Source organism: Oryzias latipes, chromosome 14 (genome assembly GCF_053564925.1).
Source record: "Oryzias latipes strain Hd-rR chromosome 14, Olatipes_Hd-rR_3.1".
NCBI classification, from domain to species: Eukaryota; Metazoa; Chordata; class Actinopteri; order Beloniformes; family Adrianichthyidae; genus Oryzias; species Oryzias latipes.
In genome coordinates, this window is record NC_136250.1 from 23959874 (window position 1) to 23979183 (window position 19310).

A 19310-nucleotide genomic window follows, 5' to 3' on the forward strand; every position below is an offset into this window, starting at 1 on the left:
GCCTTGAATAAAACAACTACAATCCCGTTTGCTTCTGTGTTTTCATGCTTTTTGGTTTTTTGAAGTTTGCAGTTTACATGGCAAATATGAATATGCAGTATTTTTTATACACTCATTTCATTAAATGTGCAAAAAATAATCCTGGATGTGGAATACATTGACCAAGTGACCATGGAGGGTCTTCTGATTTAATGTCGGTCTGTTTGGATCAGAGGGAGTTTTCAAATAATCTATTTCCACTTAAAGCAGCAGAGTAACATCCTCCTGTGACCACCAAGGTGGATTTTCCATCCGATCAGATCTCCTCTGTTCTAAGTACATCCAGCCAGGCAGGGTAGCTTTGACGCAGCCACACACCAAAGGTGTGAGTGTCGGTGTAACTTTATGCATGCAAAGACCTCCACAGACTTCTTTTTTTAAGAGATCATTTCTAATTTAATCTACTGATGGTGTTTTGTGGACCAGCTCAGGACCTCCAAGTACCTAGGGAAATGTAAAGATGTGTTGCCTGCAGAGATTGAGAAAACTATTAGTACCGCTGTAACTGTAAAACACAGTCTTCACTCTAACAGTTGATTAATTTTAAGTTTTGTAACGTTAAATCAAACTTCTTCTGAGTAATTATCTTGATTTTGTGACATAACATGTCGTTCTTGATGGTATTGAACTCTGTTGTCTAGGAAAACCCACTTACAGTACTAGAAAACAGTAGAGGAAAAACTCCTTATTTGGTCTTCCTCTCTTTCCTGGTTTCTCCAACATTAGCATCCTTTTACAAACATTATGACAGTACCCCTTCTCAATGTGTCCAAACCATCTCCATCTGCTTCCCTGCATGCATCTCCCAAACATCTACCACAAGCTGTTCCTCTTATGAATTAATTCCTGATTTTCTCCATCCTGGTAATTCCTGAAGAGAACCTCAGCATCGTTATCTCTGCTACCTCCAGCTCTGCCTCCTGTCTCCTTATCAATCTACGTTCACACCACCATTGGCAACGTGTGTTCAAGTGGCCATTTCCAAAGAAAGTCTGTGTAAATGCAAGTTTTGGGCTTTGGTGTTCAAAACTCTTGCATTCACGCATCACTTTTTACAATCATTCATTTTCAGGCTCTATGTACTACATGCCTGGCAACCGAAAGCATGTTGCCAGCTAAACCAGGTCAAACTTAGACTAGGTCAAACCAAATTTAGAGGGCAGCTGGGTTATCTGGTGAACCCAAGCACGGCGACGAGCCTGAAGATATAAGTTTGTTTTTACAAAAAAAGATAAACCAAGGCAACTCTCCTGAAATGATGGTAATCCATTGCAAGGACGCAAGCAATGAACCGAACTGTTTCTGTTTCATGCCCAAATAGCGGGATTTGCACCGCTTTGACATTTCACATCAAGCCTCTTCCCACTGTCGGTGGTGGACACAGTAGAAAAAGAAGCGGAACAGGAAGCCTTCTCCTGTTTGTCCAGTGTGAACACCACAGACCATGCATGCACCAAAGACCGCTCACCAACATACTCCGCGCAAAAGTTTTCAAAAAACTTGACACCACAATGTGAAAATCTGCAAGTTATTCATTTATTCAGACTAAAAGTGATGATAGTATATTACAGATGTGTTTGCAATTATCAAGCACTTCCTGGTATGATATTGTAGTTAAATAATAACAAAATAGGTTCCCAAAATTGAATGCATGGAACCACAAAAGAACGTAGCACCTCTGTGATAGTGTGATAGTGCTCACAGGCTGTTTACACCTGCATTTCACAAATGTGATCTTATACTTGGTCTGCAGAACATTTTTCATGGTTGTCACTTCTTTTACTAATACAGCCTAAACCTTAGGTATTGACGGAATAGAGGAGCAGTCTCTGCTTGTGGGGGAATCTTCACATTCAGGGACGCTCAGATTGATTCACATCTACGGCAAAGCGTACGACCCCGCCGCTCCTCCGAGGTTCACTTCTCTCCATAGGTGGTTGTGGTCCTCCTCCAGAAGCACTCTGGGAATGATGATCACTGGGTCGGAGTACCTCGTCCTTAGCATCTCTAGGAGGCAGCACATGGTTAAGACACCAAAGAAGGAGACAGAAAAAGACACAAAATGAGGCAGCTCTTTCAGACCAAGCACAGGCTGTTGGGTTGCGCTGAGAGTGCTCATTTCAAGACAAACCTAGAAAAGAGACAAAAACAAAACAGTCTGATTCTACAACACAGCAGAAACCAATCATTTATATGATGTCTTTTTTTAACCTTTCAGTGCCTTAACTTTAGGTCAAAGTAGCATTTACTCCTGTGCTTTGACCCGTTTGTGGTTCTGTGTGAGTCTAAGCTTGGTTTATGGTCCTGCATCAAACCTACATGCTCCTGGACTTACCACCACCAGTGTTGACATTGTATTGGTGCTGTAGTGTATGAGCCCATTGTTCCATGCATACGCTGAGGATGCAACTCCAGTCAGCAATATCATTTGTCAATGTTAATTTTGAAGTCTGCATGCTAACATGCTAGAAAGACAATGCTATAGATACTAAAATATCACTGGATAATGCAGAATGAACACTTTTTTCATGACTAAAAGTCCAAGGAAGTGTTTTTAAGTCAATGCTGTGCACACAAATAAAACACACACCAACTGTGTAATTGTAGTGTGGAAACATGTTTTTATCTTGTGTGCACAAGATAACAAAATTGGGTTTCGGGGATGGAGCTCCATGAAAAAAAGAGCAGAATGGCAAAAATGAATAGTAACTAACAGTACAACCAAGCAGATAAAAAAGCTATTAGTTACTGAGCCACAGATAACATACTAATGATAGTAGGCAATGTCTGCTGCAGACACCTGTAGATAGATCAGAAGCTTTTACATTTAAATGCAGCAATTCCATTCAATTTCATTTATATTATAGCCCAATATCACAACACGGTTGTCTCAGTGGCCTTCACACTGTTTTTTTATACAAAAACATAAAATCAGTCATAAAATACAATAGCTGATCGCTAAACTTAAACTTAGACTAAAACTAAACTAAACTGGCCATCCCTGCCCTTCGACACTCCTTGTCGGCAAAGGATGATGGAAACGCAAAAGAAGAAAATGTTGGTCTTCCTGTAAACGTTTTTGTTGGAGCAGGTTTAATAAAACAAAAGTGGACTAATAAACACTCAAAAATAAGGCCAAGCTCAAGAACTACAGCATCCCCACAATCAAGAAAGAGCCTTTTTGCATTATAATACCCCAATAACAGTAATAATAATATCCCTAAATCTAATGTAATAGGCTAAGACCAGCAAACTAAGCTCACTGCATTCAGCATTGGCAGCATCATTCATGCATATCAAAGATAGAAGGAAGATACCATGACTCACTATTTTGCCTTAATGCCCTGTTTACCTGAACCAGCTCAGTGAGTTTACAACTCAGGTCTACAGAACTTTTCATTAGATTCATTATTTAACATGCTGTTGGTAAACTTCAGAACTTGAGCGTTGACCTGCAGAATGTTAGACTTTAGCTGCTGGTTTCAAACACAGAACTCTATTTAAGAACAACAGGACTTAATGCTAACATTGTGGGCTCCATGCAGGTCTGTTCCAGGACCATAAACCAAGCAGTAAAAACACACCCCAAGGGCGCAATAAGGGTCTCGGGCTGTTCTTTGAAAGCATAGCTACAACATACAATCCAGCAGTTGGTCATTTCAAATCACATTTGACTGGAGATGCCGAAGGTGAGATCTTTAGCATGCACTTACTATTTCCTCTGAAATGTCTCTTTCCAAGGCAGCGGCGTTCCCCTCATTCCATTCATACTTTAGCTCTCATCTTATCCATGCTCAGACTCATTACACTTTCTAGAGTGTGAAGCCGAGGCCACAATAATGAAAAAAAAAGCTCATATTGCAAGTCAAAAATTAAAAAAAAGCAACAGCATGCTTTGGAAACAGGTTTTGAATGAATAAAATAACATTTGTATATTGAACTGATGTCTTTTTTTTTTTTTGCCGTTGTGTGAATAGAGTCCGTGCCCTATCTCGTAAGCTACGTTCACACCACCATCAGCAATGCGACCACTTTCAGTGAAAAAGTTAATGCAAACGTTCGGGCTTCTGCGTTCAAAACTCTCTTGTTTATGCGCTGCTACCCAAGTTTCCATGACTGTTTTCGGACTCAACGCACAGAATTCATCAAAGGTGCGTTGAAAGTTAAACCAGGTCACACTCTGATTTGGTAGTGACACATGGATGGCATTCTTTATAATTCCAGGAAGTGCCAACGTTTGAGATTTTTGTGCCTGGCCGGAATCATATGACACCAAGTCTTTCATATGTCGGAATAGAGCTGTGAGAGAAAAAGCCTGGACTCAAAAGATTTGCACCACTTTGACATTTTGCACCAAGTCTGTTCCAACTGTAGGTGTCATACAAGTAAGGGGTGATGGCCGACGAAGTGTGCGTTATCACTTTTTAACGCACGCCGTGGAAGCCTGAACCGTCTGAAGTGCGTTAAAAAACGATAATGCACACTTCGAAGGCCATTAACCCGCTTATACCATGGTCACTTACAAAAGAAATACATATTAACCAGTATTTAGTCCTTAATTCTTGTTTTTTTGCGATATGGATCGTTTTTTTCACGAAAAGCGAACTATTTGTTACGTGGTGCGGCGCCTTGTCACGATAACGTGATAGCGTGATACCTGGGATAGCGTGGTGCAGTCAAGATTCAGCGATATAAAGCGATATATATATATATATATGCTGATCGTCCCGATGGGTTAAATAAAGCATCAGTTCAGAGAGAAAGTTCACCTCTTACCGCTTGTTTTTGTCCAGATGATGAAGCTAAAGTTTGTTTTAGAGAAGCCAGCGCAGTGATATAGAACATTTAAGGCTTAAGCTATGTGACTGGAACTTCTTTTTTAGGCATGCGTTATCACTGTGGTATATTACTTTTTAATCCACACCCAGCAGCCAATCAGAATCGAGTATTCACCCGGACCATGGTGTAAGCGCTAGTAAACCGAAGAGAAAGTAGAAGCCCTTCCTTGCCTGTCCAGTGTGAACGCTCTTTTGGAGCGTTCTTGAACGCGCGTCACCTGCGTGTGAACGTAGCATTACAAGAGGGAGACGTCATGCAGTTTAATGAAGGAACATGGGTAGAAGGTGCAGTGCAGCAGTCAGTTCAGGAATGGTTGGAGATACTTGAACCAAACTTCTAGGTTCCTTTCAGAGGAGCCAATTTCGGAGAAATGACATGTGGGATGTGACAGCAGTCGGGCAGTGAGCCCCTTTTTCTATTTCCTGTCACATTCTAGAGTCCATATGGAAGAGAAATACAAACAATGTTGTGGATTGCTAGAAAAAAAAGTATGCCATTGTAACTGAAAGCATATTACAATTGCATGAGCATGTATGAATGAAAATGAGAGACATTTCCGGCTCCGTTCGGCTCTCCTGCTCCTGCTCTTGTGATTACCTGGGATTGGGTAGTGCACAGCCCCACAGGTGTTGCTTTAGAGTCTGCACCCAGCCAATATCTCGGATTGGCTGGCAGAGTTGTATGTAGTGGTACTGTTTTAGCACAACCCTTCAAATGAATCAGAATGTCACTTATTAGCAAAAGACAGATGAGACACGGTATCATTCATAAATTCTGTAACATATTTGAGCAAACAGTGTCACATCAGCAAAGATAACATGAAACATACGTTCTAGCTCTCGAAAAAGCTTCTGGGCATCTTTCCCTCTGCATGTTTCCCATCAATATGGAGACGTTTTTGGAATATATTAAGACACAATGCACAAATAATATATTCTGCAGCTCTCACGTGCAGGTAACATGCAGGGCCTGGAAAAGATGTCCCAGCCAAAATGTGGTGCAGTTTTAGATATGCATTTCAAGAGGCCCGGAAAGCAAATTCTCTTCCATGTGGATATCACTTAAATATGAAATATGTCTCAAAGACACAAATTTGAACTGAAGAAATGCTGACAAATACCTGCAACCACTAACCTGCAACCTTTAGGCATTTCTTTTAAAGGAAAAGAAGCAAAGAAGACACTGCATTTTCTACTTTTGCATTTATTTGCAATGTTTCATTAAATACGAGCAAGCAGAAAAGCACGTCACAGTTTTTTTTTTGTCTACGACAAAACCTTCTTTTAGCTTTTTATCCTTATCTATACTTACACAAAGATAGCACCAAAAGTGTGGTGTGCTAAGCACGGTTGAAATTCACTGCCAAAACAACCCCCACGTGTTACACGACAAGACCCCTCCCACATCAAAGGCTGCAAAATGCTGATGAGTTGGAGCAGAAGTGTTGATGAGACGTTCGCTCAGCTCGCACACAGGTATGATGGCGATGGCTACCACTGCTGTCAGGTAGTTCTGTTCTGCATCATGGATGAGCATTGACCGGTTAAGAACATTTGCGGACAGAATTTGGGGAGTTTCTTAAAGGTCTCTAAATGTTTTTTGACATAAAAAAAGAGAGGGAGTTTTCAAGGTGCCTAGATCACATCTCAAATCCTTAAGCATTTAGTCTACGTAACTCAGAAAAATAAAGTCATGAGAGAAATCTGTGGTCCCCAACTCTTTTCAGGCCTCGTACCAATATAATGTCAGGAGCGGTGAGCATGAGGCTGAAGTTGGTGTCTGATTTTTTAGCCTCCAGTTTTCCTTAACTTTAGAGGGTGATGTTTATCTTCTTCTTCTGTCAAATATCTCCAACGGCTTTGAACTTTGTTTATGCTCTGGATTTGGTGTAGGAGTCATTAAAATGTGATATAGAGTTTCTATTCGCCCATAACTGTAAAAGTGGAAGCTACAAATTCAGATGCCAACTTCAGCCTCGTCTGACTTTTAAGGCTCAACAGATAAATACAACAAAAAAAACAAAGAAATATCCCAAATGGTCACTGAAACTGGTATTTTCTATATGATAAGTAAGGTATAAAGGACAACGAAGTGTGCATTATCAGAAATTATACCATGGTCTGGGTGAATACTCAATTCTGATTGGCTGCTGGGTGTGTGTTAAAAAGTGATGTTCCACAGGATAACCGCACGGTGAAAAAATAAGTTCCGGTCACCTAGCTTAAATGTTGTGTATCACTGCGCCGGCTTCATTAAAACAACCTTTTGCTTTATCATTTGGACAAAAATAAGCGGTAAGAGGTGAACTTTCTCTCTGAAGTGATGCTTTATTCAACCCATCATGACCATCAGCATATATGTATCGCTTTAAATCATCAAATCTTGACTGCAGCGGTGGTGCGGCGCAATGCGGATTACTTGTTACGTGGTGCGGCGCAACATAACAAATAGTTCGCTTTTTGTGAGAAAAGCGCTCCAAATTGGAAAAAAACAAAAATTAGGGACTAAAAACATATAACTATTTATTTCTTTTGTAAGTGACCATGGTATGAGCGGGTTAATGGCCTTCAAAGTGTGCATTATCACTTTTTAATGCACTTTGTGGAACCAACGAGACTTCCGCGGCGTGTGTTAAAAAGTGATAATGTATACTTCGTCGGCCATTAACCCTTATTTAATCTACACCCAGCAGCCAATCACAATACAGTATTTACCTGGACCATGGTATAATAAATGTAAATTTACTGTTTGAAAAACTTTATTAGTAGCATCCTCGTGACATTAGACAGGCAGTTACAAAATATTCTGTGTTATTACAATGTTTTTTTGAGAACATCTGTCGCAGAAAATCCATATAGAGAGTAAAGAATCCTGGTTTTTGTCTGTTAAGTGCAGCTTTCTGTTTCTTTAAAATCAAACTGTTTTCTTCTGATTCTTCACTGGACCTTTTCTTTAAAAAAACAAAATTTCCAGATACTTTTGTTTTTTGTTAACTCTGCTAGCTTTGACGTGAAAGAGCGACTTGACAAGATCAAGAATAAGTCAGATGTGGTGGAGAGAATTCAGCTGTTTTTCAAAAGAAAACGTCCTTCAGAATCAGATTATAAACAAAATGGAAAACAATAATGTGTCTTTTTCACTGCACTGCACTGTCCCATAAAGCGGTACCGGTCTGGAGGTTGGGGACCACTGGATTAGAAGACACTGGACTAATGTTAGCCAAACTGGGGGGTCTCTTAGAGGTGTGTGCTAGCTGCTTTTTTTGTGCATTGTGTTAAATGTTGTGTGATGTAATCTGGGCATTGTGTTTGTAGGGTACCTGTCTCAGGAAAAATGGATGAAATGTAGCCAATGTGTTAACTCTGGCGTATTTACATTGATGCAAATGTTGATAAATGTGCACTGTCCCATTTTAAAACTCCTAAAATAATTAAATTAGAAAATGCCACAACCGTAACCTTATCCAATGTAATCAATTGTGCAACATGTACCTCAACAACTGTCTAGTTTAAACCATGTTTCACCGGCACATTTGCACAGTTCTTCCAATTAGATTAGATTCTTCTAGTCTACTATTTGACATAATTTATTTGCAACTATTGTCAGTCCTGAGCTGTTCTCCCTTGAGAGGGGCTAGCCTTGAGTTAATGCAGGCTTTGAGAATTGTGTTTTCTGAAAATGGATAAGTTAAAGCGCCAGCTTCAAATGCAGCAGCAGTGAAGAACAATGACTGAACTAAAATGTATTAAAGCTGTGTTAAAGTAATTCCAAAGTTCCACCGAAAGCCTAAAGAGCATGCCCAAGAGCATGTTAAAGAAATGCAATGAAGTTCTCTGGACAAAATCTATAAAAAGGTTGTTCTTGTAAATATACTGGCTACTATTTTAGACGTACCATAAATACATCAGTTGTTTATTTTAATATGATGCAGAGAGAAAAGTGGATTGATAGTTGAGATGCCCGATGCTACTGTTTTCAGACATTCTGATGCAGATGTGAGCAACAGCATGCTACCTCCCATGCATCCTAGGACTGAGCCATTGACTGTACATGAGAACTGGACTGAGAAACCCCTCCTCCCTGACATTCCAAACAGGAAATACCTACTGGTTCCATGGTTCCAAAGTCCCATAGACTTCAATAGAGAAATAAACAGCTATTAGTCAGTTGTTGTATTCGTCAGAATAACTAGTCTTGCTCTGATACGTTTTTCAACATGTTCTTGATAATCCCAATTTATTTAAATTATATTTTTTTCTACAGTGCAAATTATTCAAGTTTTAAATTGACCGATCAGATGGCTCAATAAAAGTATGTGATCTCACAATGAACATTTAAAACGTTTGATTGATAGATTTTCCTGAGGCCGCTTTCAATTGGTAGAGGTGTGGCCTTCCAACAAGCTCACTCCTGATTGGCGGTTGGAGTTAGATCGATTTGGACCAATCATTGCTTACTGACAATTTTTGGCTCCAACATGGTAGCGTTCAAAAATAATATTCTCTTATACAGTCAAAGGACAGAAGAAGCCATGTTAGCTACAAAGACAGCAAAATATACAGCCATCTATATATGGCTATATATATTAGCGGTGTTATAATGACAGACAAACATCTTTTGTCTTTTGGGGCTTTATGCACACTGAAAACTGAAGTAAAGGCTTTAGACAACTCACAGTGAACTCAGTAGTTATATGTCTGATGGTTTGAACTGTGTGATATCTATAGTCAGGGCCATCCTGGGCTTTTTTAAATCTAAAAACAAGAAATTTCTCACCATAATAATAAATATAAAACTTAGCGAACACTGACTTTTGAACAATTTTGGACAATTTTAAGATACAATTCAATAAATGTTGGTAGGGGTTTAAATATACAAGAAGTACAACACAATGTGATTCAAGCTTACTTTTTAAACTAAGGACATTTTCACCAACCAGGTTATTAGTTGCATAGACATGAAGCAAAAGCATGATCATTACAAAATGAATGTCAATGTTTTGTTTCAAACCACATCGTGTCTTGGCTTCATAGCCTTTGGTAATAGAGACCACACCTCTGTGTTGCTGTTGGTCTATAAGGTATAAAACATGATGTCATTGAGGAAAAAACGCAACTAGTTTGATTGTTGGCAGCAAATGTCGAGCTGCCACAGCAGTCGAACTGGTTTCGCATCAACCAAAACAAATGGATGTTTGTGTTTGAGCGCATTTTAGTGCTGACGTACAACTGACAGACGGCTTTGTTGGTAAAGACCACTCTGGTGAGTGACAAGCTCTGAGACTGACAGCCGTACGCTTGTGGGACGGGATACCCGCCGTACCACTCCACGCAACATTTACAGCTCCTCCACACTCATCTCTGTCAGAACACAAGACATACTGTGGTGACAAAACCTACGGCTGAACTGCACAGTCCTGGTGAAACTGCAATAAACGGCAGATGTCATTGCTGAGAGAGCGGATGGTCCTGTTGTCACGGTCCCACTGGCTGTGGCAACAGGACAGGGCCATGTATGACTGGAGTTCTCCTTCAGAAGACAACATTTTGCTTTGCAAACCAGTCTCATATGAAAAGCTGATTACTGCATCCCATTTGAAAAAGCTTTGATAGTTGTAAAACAAAACACACATTTTAGTTCCACTATCAAAAAATAAAAAAGACAGGTTTACAAGCAAGCCATGGAGCAGAAACTTCCCAAGCAGCTATTTATCAAAGATTTTCAAACCTTCTGTTAAAATCTGAGAGGGAATTTTAGTAATTTATTTATTTCTAAACAGAAAAGAAAAATTAAATCCTTGATAAATACAATGCAGGAATCTGCTCAGCAGATCAAAGCCAACCATTCAGACTTGTTTGTAACTGGGCCCATGCATCTTGGGCTGTCTATTGGTTGGCCAGGCAGCCAGTAGCCATGGCAACCCGGAGATGGAGGCGAGCAGAGTGGGGGTGGTGGGTGGCATAAAGTGGTGAAGACAGGAAGGAAGATGCTCTCATTACTTTAGCAATGGTGTGTCACATTCAATCCCTGACAAACGATTCTAAATCTATTTTACAATTACAGCAAAGATGTAGCAAGACAGGATGGAAAAGAGGAACCAAGAGAAGAGCAAACACAGATGTTAAACCAAATCTTTACTAAAACCTGAAATCACTTTGCAGCCTCTGAGTTCATTTCCCCCAAAAAGAAAAGAAAAGAAAAATTAGGTCTAAATGATTTTTACTCTTTTGCCTCAGCCAGTTTGTTGTTGATCTCTTTACTTTTCTCCTTGTCCCCCACTGCTGGACGATCCTGAGGCTGGTTCTCCAAAGTTGCCTTCTTGGAGCCCTTCAGGGGGGTGGTCTGCTTGTCTTTGGCTTTCTTCAATGGTTTGCCCTGGCCTGCAGAAGTGGCTCCAGACTTTTTGGGTTTGGAGCATGTGGGACTATACCTGTCAACCTGGGGGTGTCAGACATTGAAAAAGAGATTCCTGAGCTGAGCTGTCTAGGCAGGGCTCCTTACCACAAGGACATTTCGACGTCAGACTCTTGCAAGGTTACCTTCCCACTTGTTCCCCTTCTTTTGATTTAAACTCTTGAGTTCTCACCTGTTTGCTGGGATCAATGTAGGGTTCGCTGTATAAGCTGCGTATCCTCCTCCTCTCTTGTGCTTTGTTATCAGCTGGCTGCAGCGGGGTTTGGACTTTGAAGGTGGCGCTGTAGCTGGTCTCTAAGCTAGGCCTCTCATCTGGCGGCAGGTACTGAGACTTGGCCCGGATCATCCTCACTGGCCTCACATCTCTGTAAGCCTTAAACTCAGTCCTGTTAGGGAACAACAGAGTATTAGTTGCTTTTTTACTTTGCTTTTTTTGTTTATAAAGCACTTTTTGTCAGTGAATAGGTTCTATTGGTGCAAATCAGCTCACCAATCACCTGATTTCTACAGAAGTTTTAGCGTTGCTTTTGCCCTTACAGACATTTGGCTGAGTTCACACAAAAACAACCCCTGAAGCAGCAGAACTCGTGATCAAAACACTGAAGCTCAACAATGGAATTTAAAGGGCCTTTATTATGCTTTTCTTAAGCCTTTCAGAGTAAACTATATCCATAGATATGATAATACATCACTATGGCACACTATAAAACATTTTTTATTTATTTTCCTTAACCCTTTTCTTCCTGGAAGTAAGACGACTCGATCTCTGAGCCAGCAGCTTTTGCTCATTGTGGGTGCCGCCCATTTTATGATGCCATCCTAGAGCCGGCCTCGTCAGCGTGTCTGTGTTTCTTCTAAGAAAACAAACAGCATCCAAACTTTTGCAAAGATGGATGTGCAGATTGTTCATATAAAAGGAAAGCATTTAGCCAATGACCGCTGGCTCTGTGGAGAAAGCGTGTGTGTGTGTTAGCTTGGGGGCGGAGCTGGCAGTGCAGCCTCTTCTTGGAAGGGGCTGTTCCTCTCTGTGTGACATCACAATGTTAGAACCCGCTCGTTTTTGTGGATTAGGAGGGGCTGACTTTCAGAGTGCAGGTTTTTAGAGAAATAATCAGAGTTGAATGGAGCAAATAGCGCTTTGCATGACATAGGCCGTTTAACAACCCATATTAAATTAGAGACATAAAGTTGCAGTAAGAGGCAATAGTTACGCATGAATGTTTCACAAACTCCAGGTGACCTCATAATCCGGTTCAGTAGTGTAACATACAGTTCAGTTTTAAATTCAGAATTGTGACATCCCTTCTGACAGCCTATCAGTGAGTGGGATAGGCTCCAGCAACCCTGTGACCTTAAAAGGGATTAAGCAGGCCTGGAAAATAGATGGATGGAAACTCCAGGTGTTCACAACCATTTTTTCTCTACTCATTTTATGTGAATCACAAGATGAGGACACAACTTTGTTAGATGCTTGGTCACCTCTTGTACCAAACTGTGGTTTATTTCGAGATAAGGATGTAAATCACACTTTAAATGGCAATAAAATGATACACCAGTGCTGTGATCGTCTTTTGATCGCTTGTTGAAGCGTTCGGAGTGGTCTTTTAATTATGATTGTGCTGTTTTTAGCCAAAATCAAAAAATCTGTGTCATTTTCTAAGACATATTTTCGGCAGTGCAGCAGTAGTTCAGTAGAAATTCACCTCTGAGCTGTGGGCGGGACCGTTGGCACAGAATAAACGCGCCCTCATTTCCTGTCACCTATCTGTTTACACGCTCTCCTGCTGGTTTACAAGTCCTCGCACTCCCAACCTACCATTAGCCATACAACCACAATATTTATCAATAATGGAGCTATCCAGCTGTACAGTTTAGATCCAGATTCCAGCTCAGACGAGGAAAACAAAGACATTCATGGATCTATTTGTCTGCAGGTGGATGCATCAGAAATGCAACTTTTAGTTAATTTCCTGTTATATGTTCTCCATAATCAGAAAATGTGTCACAAGAACATGTTAAAAACACCAAAATTACTATTTTTATCAGTGTTGCTCTCAAACAGAGGAATTCCAGCTCAAAATCTATCAGGAGTATAAAATGTTTGCAAGCTAAACAATGTCATGTAAATATAAATATTGTTTCCAACACTGTAAAAAAATCTGTATTTGATTCTTTAATAACATCTGGACCACAATGAGATACCATCCAAACTCTGGTAATAACAAACAGATGTGTTTTGACTACCTGTGGGGTTTTACATATGTGTGAAATATTGAACTCAACAGCAGCAGGAGATAGAGTTCAGAGAGCGTTCAGGAATCAGTTCCATGTGGAGCTAAGTTATAAATGAAACAGCTTAAAAGTGATTTTTGCAAAATAAATAACAGCAAATTGCTTCTTTCAGTGGTCCTTAGCAGTTTTGCCCCTTTTTTTTATTCAGTGCAATTTGGGTATCACATATAACTTCCAGAATAAATGTGATTTGTTTCACCAGAACCTGGATTGATTTAATTTTCGATTCTTTGATCCACTTGTTTTGATTCGATTAAATTCAATGTACACATTTAGACATATTTGGACAGGAATAAAATAATAATCTATTAATGTTTTGAAGATATTTATATTAATCTTTTACTGTTCACATACTACTGCAATTTCAGATCGATTAATTGATTTTATTAACCCAGCCCTACAATTCTGCATTTGTTTATTTTGTGCTTTTATTGAGCACCTCGTGTTATGCATCCTGATTGGCTGTTTGCATTGTCAGTCAATCTCCATCATGCTGGGCTTATTTTTCTGTCAAGGTTTGAACTTTAAGAGATTAAACCAGACAGAAAAGTGTGAAAACAATCAAGTTTGTCTGATAAAAGTTTGAGTTCAATCTCTAAATTCAATATCTTTACTTTTCTGAGCTAACTTACTTGGCCCATATTAACCTGTTTAGCTTCATCATCAGTGATGCTTATCAAAGATTATCCCACAGTTCATCAACCAGTAGAAACCAGGGCTATAGTGATTCTATCTTTACGATAGGCCTTAATGGTTTCCACCCCTGTCATTTATGTAGAACACAAAGGCTTGGTGGAGCCATGGCTGCTTAGTACAGAATCCCTTCCTGCCTTTACATTCTGTGTTTGCATTGAAGTCCAATTTAACACTTGACTGGCCTAAGAAGCCTTCATGCAAAGGCAGGTTATACAACAACAAGCAGCACCCAGTGCATGACACTCACTAATGACCCGGGGCTGTTTGGGTGTGAAAAAGAATAGAACCACAGACCTGTACTGAAACATCCCTGCTCTCAATAAACATATGACTGAAACAATAAAGCCTGTTTGTGTCTGATCAGTGTGTTCTTTGTACTTACTAAATGGTAGGAATGGAAAAAGCTTTATTTAGATGCAGTGCTGATGAAGCACATGTCAGACTGAGGCAGGATAAGTTTCACATAAGACAATTTCAGATGGAAAATACAAAGACGGCCCTCATTAACCCTTAGTAGTCTCTGCACTTGCTGGTATGTTTGCCAGTCACATCAGCTGTTTAAAATGAATGACACTAACACCCCCAATTGGTATAGCTTTCAATAAAAGTTTAACGTAAAGGTTTCACAAAGTGTTTAGCTTTGAAATTTTTCGTTTAAAACAAACATAAAAAGAGTTATGACACATAATTGTGATATCCCTTGGCTAAATCCATTTGTGTATAGTTTAATGGAGATTTTTAGACCGTTTTTCACATTTTTTTGACCTTGTCTTTGCTTTGTTTCTGGATTTATCCATTCTTATTTGGTCTGTACATGTTTGATCTTTGTTATAAAACATAAAAACAGCTTGATTTCAATTTTTGCAGTAAAAATAGACAAAATGGACTACTCCAAATCCAAGTTTTCTGGACAGTTTCAGGTTCATTGTGGAATTATTTTGTAATATAATGAAAACATCTGGCTTGTTTGTCAATGACCAAATACCTATTTTCCATCATAATTTACAAATACATTCTGTAAAAATCAGACAATGTGATTTCCTGGATTTTTTTTCTCATATTGTCTATCATAGTTGAGGTATACCTATGCTGGAAATTATAGGCCTCACTCATCTTTGTAAGTGGAAGAACTTACACAATTGGTGGTTGGCTAAACACTTTTTGCCCCACCGTAATGAGCCTCAGAATCAAACTGTAGAATCAAAATTTGAAACGTACACGCTTCAACAGCAATTGCTGTCTTGTTTCTAAAACATAGCTCAAGCTCTGAAAATTTCACCAGATCTGTCACGAAAGAACTGTTATCTTTTCTGGCCTTTAGGGGCTTTTATGGACAGAGATCATTCTTTTACTGAATGTGTTCACTAAAGCTTGGTTAGATCTAGTCATTAGATTTCTGCTGCTGCTCCCACACTTGGCTGTGGATCCTGCCTCTGGCTCGTCTCTGCTCCGTACCTGGCCGTGTACCTCGTCTCTGCTCCTACACCTGGCTGTGGATCCTGTCTACTCCTGGCTTGACTCCGCGCCCCCGGCCGTCCCCCCTACTTTGGCTGGACGAAGCTCGTCTGCTGGACTTTAAATGTGTAGTTGTAGTGTAAGATAAGTTAATTCTTTTCAATGAGTTCTGGTAAATCGCCCATCCGTCCTGGGGGAGGATCCCTCCTTCATGTGGGCACCCCTAAGGTTTTTTCATTTTTTCCGGAATCCGTTTTTTTTTTAGGAGTTTAGACCCCCGCGAAGGGGGATCTAAGGGCAGGTATGTCCAGTTTGGCTTAGTCAGTTTGTTAGTTCAATTTAATATATTCCTATTGAATTCCATGTATTCATGATCCTTTAATTTTATGTTTAACTTTTTCAATTACCTATATGAAAGCCCATTGAGAGGACTGTTGTTGTGAATTTGGGCATTCGCAGTTTTATGCTCTTATCAGGCAGCCACAGATCAACCTGCAGCCACTGAGCGTCTCCACCAGAGCAGCGATCAGGCACCAGAGCTGCAGGTCAGGGTCACAAACCACCAGCTTAATCAGCTCTGATGCACTTCATCTCACTTACAGGACTAGCTGACTTTAAAGAGAAGCTCCATAAAGGGATACAGCAGTTAGGAAATGATTTTACTTTGAGGAAGAACAAAAATCAAAGCAGCTTTTGAAAAAGCAGCCGTCCTGGGACTTCAGGCGTGATTCCCACTTTTTCACCAAGAGGTTGAATCCATCCCATTTTCTGCCTTCCAGTCAAAGCACAAAGCTCTGCAGACCCTTGAAGAAAATGGTTTATTCCACAAGAATTCTAACAGAAAACCAGACAAAAAACAAACAAACAACCGCATAATTCACATCACTGAACATACATGAAATAAAGTGTGTGGTGAGCCACCGTTCAGTTCATTATCGTCATTAACCTGATCCCCGAACCTAAAGCCATGACATCTATTACACAACACTCGGTACGATTCTGGTCAAGTGCTTATAGTGGCTCAATTTCAAATCCCAAATCACATGGTAAACAACAGCCCATAGTTAAATATAAAACACGCTTTCCGTTCATAAGGCATCTTTTTTCACCTGCATCCTCTTCGTCTCTGCATGCAGCAAAGCCTTTCTGCACTGCAGGTTTTCTGCTGAGAGCACAGTCAACAGGAAAGAAGTCCTTCCTAGAATGTTTCAGTTCATGTGTTTGTTTCTAGACAAACAACACTAAACTGTTTTATTTAACTTCATAACCTTCTACATTTAGGACAATTTCCTTTGAGATGCTTTCTCACAAGCACAGCAGGACAAGCTTTACCAGGATGAAAAGGAAACAGGAAACTGTCTGAGCTGCGCTTCCTCAATGCACTACATTTCTCCATGATACTTTCTCCAACTTTTCTGTGGTTTTGACCTTGAAAATCTACTTTTCTTGAAGACCAGAGATCCAGTGACTATAACCACAGAGAGCTCGTGTGATCAGATCAAACATAACGGACGATCAGCGGGAACGAACCTTGAAGCAAGTCTGAGTCCAGTGAATGCGCCTCAGCAACCAAATTACAGCAAAAAGCAGAGAATCATCAAGTCCTGTAATGGAAAACTGGACCCCAAGCAATTAATAAAAATATTCATTGTTGGGGTGCAGCAGCAGGTGACAGATTTACTGAGTTTTCTGAAAATGGACATTTTTCTCATCCTTAATGAAGCCATCTGCATTAAGCAGCATATATATATATATATATATATATTCCTCACTTTTTTTATATATATATATATAAATAAATCACTTATTAACAATAATCTATAAATAAATAAAGGTGGTCAAATTTGGGGTTGGAGAAATTTTGGGGTCTCTGGATTAAAAAAGTATCTTGCCTGAATGTTTAAAAAATCCAATTAAATACAAAACTGTGCTTTTAACATGTTCCTGTGGCGTCTTTCTAATGGAGGAAGTATAATGAGAATTAAACTTAAAATTGAATTTCAGAGGATTTTTTTATTCAAATTGTTGTGAATCAGTAGCAGATGACAAAGATGCAGTTTGAAAAAGATCATGTTTGGTACGTAGCAAATCTGTTGAGTGGGCCACAAGCTCTCTGCTCTGCTCCATTCTGATGCATCCACCTGCAGACAAATAGATCAGTGTACTGTACGTCTTTGTTTTCCTCGTCTGAGCTGGAATCTGGATCAAAACGGCTGGATAGCTGCAATATTGCTCACCACTTCAGTGGCACTACTAAATTTAGCTTGGGGTAAGGGCACAGCTACACCCAGCAAAAAGCTCTGCCCCCCCCCCCCCCCCCACCACCACCACCACCACCATTTTTGAGTCAATATTAGCATCATCATTGACAAATGTGGGACTATGCAGAAAGATGAAGCCTAAACAGTGTTTGTAAAAACGACATGTAAAGTAAAGGAGGCTTGGTGGATCGTTCAGAGCCTTCAGTCCACTCACCGGTAGGAGCTGCCGGTGGAGATCTCCTCCTTGATCTGCCTGTTGAGCGCATCCACCGCCGCGCGGCCTCTGCCCTCCGCCTGCTTCAGGATCACTCTCCTCTCTGCCTCCTGCTTGCTGCTCCTCTTTTTCTTCTCCTTCAGCAGGTCCTTCTCCTGAATCTTGTCGGCGACGGCGCTCTTCTCCACGCCGCCGTCCGCGTCCGCTGCGTGCTGTTTGGAGTGCCGGGACCGTTCCGGTGTGCGCTCCTCTGCAGAGGGGGCGGGTTTGGGTATCCAGGGGTGGTCGTACCTCTTTGGGATGGGCCAGGCCTTGAAGTCCTTCTGGTACTGAGTCTCGGTGTTGAACGGTGTGTCCGGTTCGTGGTACTCGTTCTTGGGTTTGCAGCTAGGTTCGGGTCGCACTCTCCAGTGCTTGTAGTCCTCGCGCATTACCGAGCTGCACACGCGCTCCTCGGACACGCACCTCCGCGGGCCGCGCGCCGCCGTGGCGGTGCGGGGTTTTGAGCGAGACGGCTGCGTTTCTATGGCGACCCGGGCCTGAGGACGGGGGAGCTGCGGCTGCAGCTGGATGTGCTGCATCTCGGAGGCGTCCGTGTACTTGGTGAACACCAAGGGCACGGCGATGTCGGCATGGTCCAGCTGGTTCCAGAAGCGGGCCATGCAGCACGCCCTGCTGATGCAGGGCCACGCCATGCCGAGCGGACCAGCGGCTCCGAAACCACCGAGAGAAAGTAGAGTCTTTACCGGAGAGGTTCGGTGTGTCGGTCTGATCAGAACAATGAGGGATCCTGCGACGTTAAACCCGCGCGCGCGGTGCGTCCATCGTGTTTTCGTCCTGCTGCTCTCCTCCGCCCTGCATCCACATCACAGCCCCGCCCTTCTGCTTCTCAGCATCCCGGAGCCACACACCGGAGAGCTCACGCGCGCATGTGTGAAGGCTTCACTTCCGGTTACACTGACAAAAACAAAAGGCGATCAACACAAACAGGAGTCAGCTGTGGGATCACACTTAAAGTTTTAGCCGTCTGTGGAAAAAAAACAACAACAACCTTTTCAACAAGTTTTGCAAGTCGTGTTTTAGATCCATTTCTGTTACTT

At 41.1% G+C, this 19310-nt stretch overlaps 1 protein-coding gene across 4 annotated transcripts; it reads right to left on the reverse strand.

Moving 5' to 3' along the window:
- Positions 1-1556: 1556 nt before the first annotated feature.
- On the reverse strand, positions 1557-19106 carry map6a (microtubule-associated protein 6a). 4 transcript variants are annotated; one of them, XM_023962417.2, is made up of 5 exons: positions 18211-19106; positions 11465-11678; positions 11102-11316; positions 5476-5586; positions 1557-2046 (listed from the first exon to the last, which is right to left on the reverse strand). In XM_023962417.2, the coding sequence occupies exons 1-5, from the start codon at positions 18903-18905 to the stop codon at positions 1893-1895; spliced, it is 1389 nt and encodes a 462-aa protein (XP_023818185.1). In that variant the 5' UTR covers positions 18906-19106; the 3' UTR covers positions 1557-1892. The 4 variants fall into 4 exon arrangements, with proteins under 4 accessions (XP_023818185.1, XP_023818187.1, XP_023818186.1 ...); XM_023962419.2 differs by lacking the exon at positions 5476-5586 and having other exon boundaries at positions 11139-11316; XM_023962418.2 differs by lacking the exon at positions 5476-5586.
- Between the last annotated feature and the right edge of the window lie 204 nt (positions 19107-19310).

Coding starts and splice junctions, on each gene's coding strand:
- map6a (XM_023962417.2), bottom strand. CDS start 18,905: ATGGCGTGGCCCTGCATCAGCAGGGCGTGCTGCATGGCCCGCTTCTGG. Junction 11,679..18,210: donor TCCACCGGCAGCTCCTACCG/GTGAGTGGACTG, acceptor GTTCCCTAACAG/GACTGAGTTTAAGGCTTACA. Junction 5,587..11,101: donor AAACTGGCTGAGGCAAAAGA/GTAAAAATCATT, acceptor ATTCATTTGAAG/GGTTGTGCTAAAACAGTACC.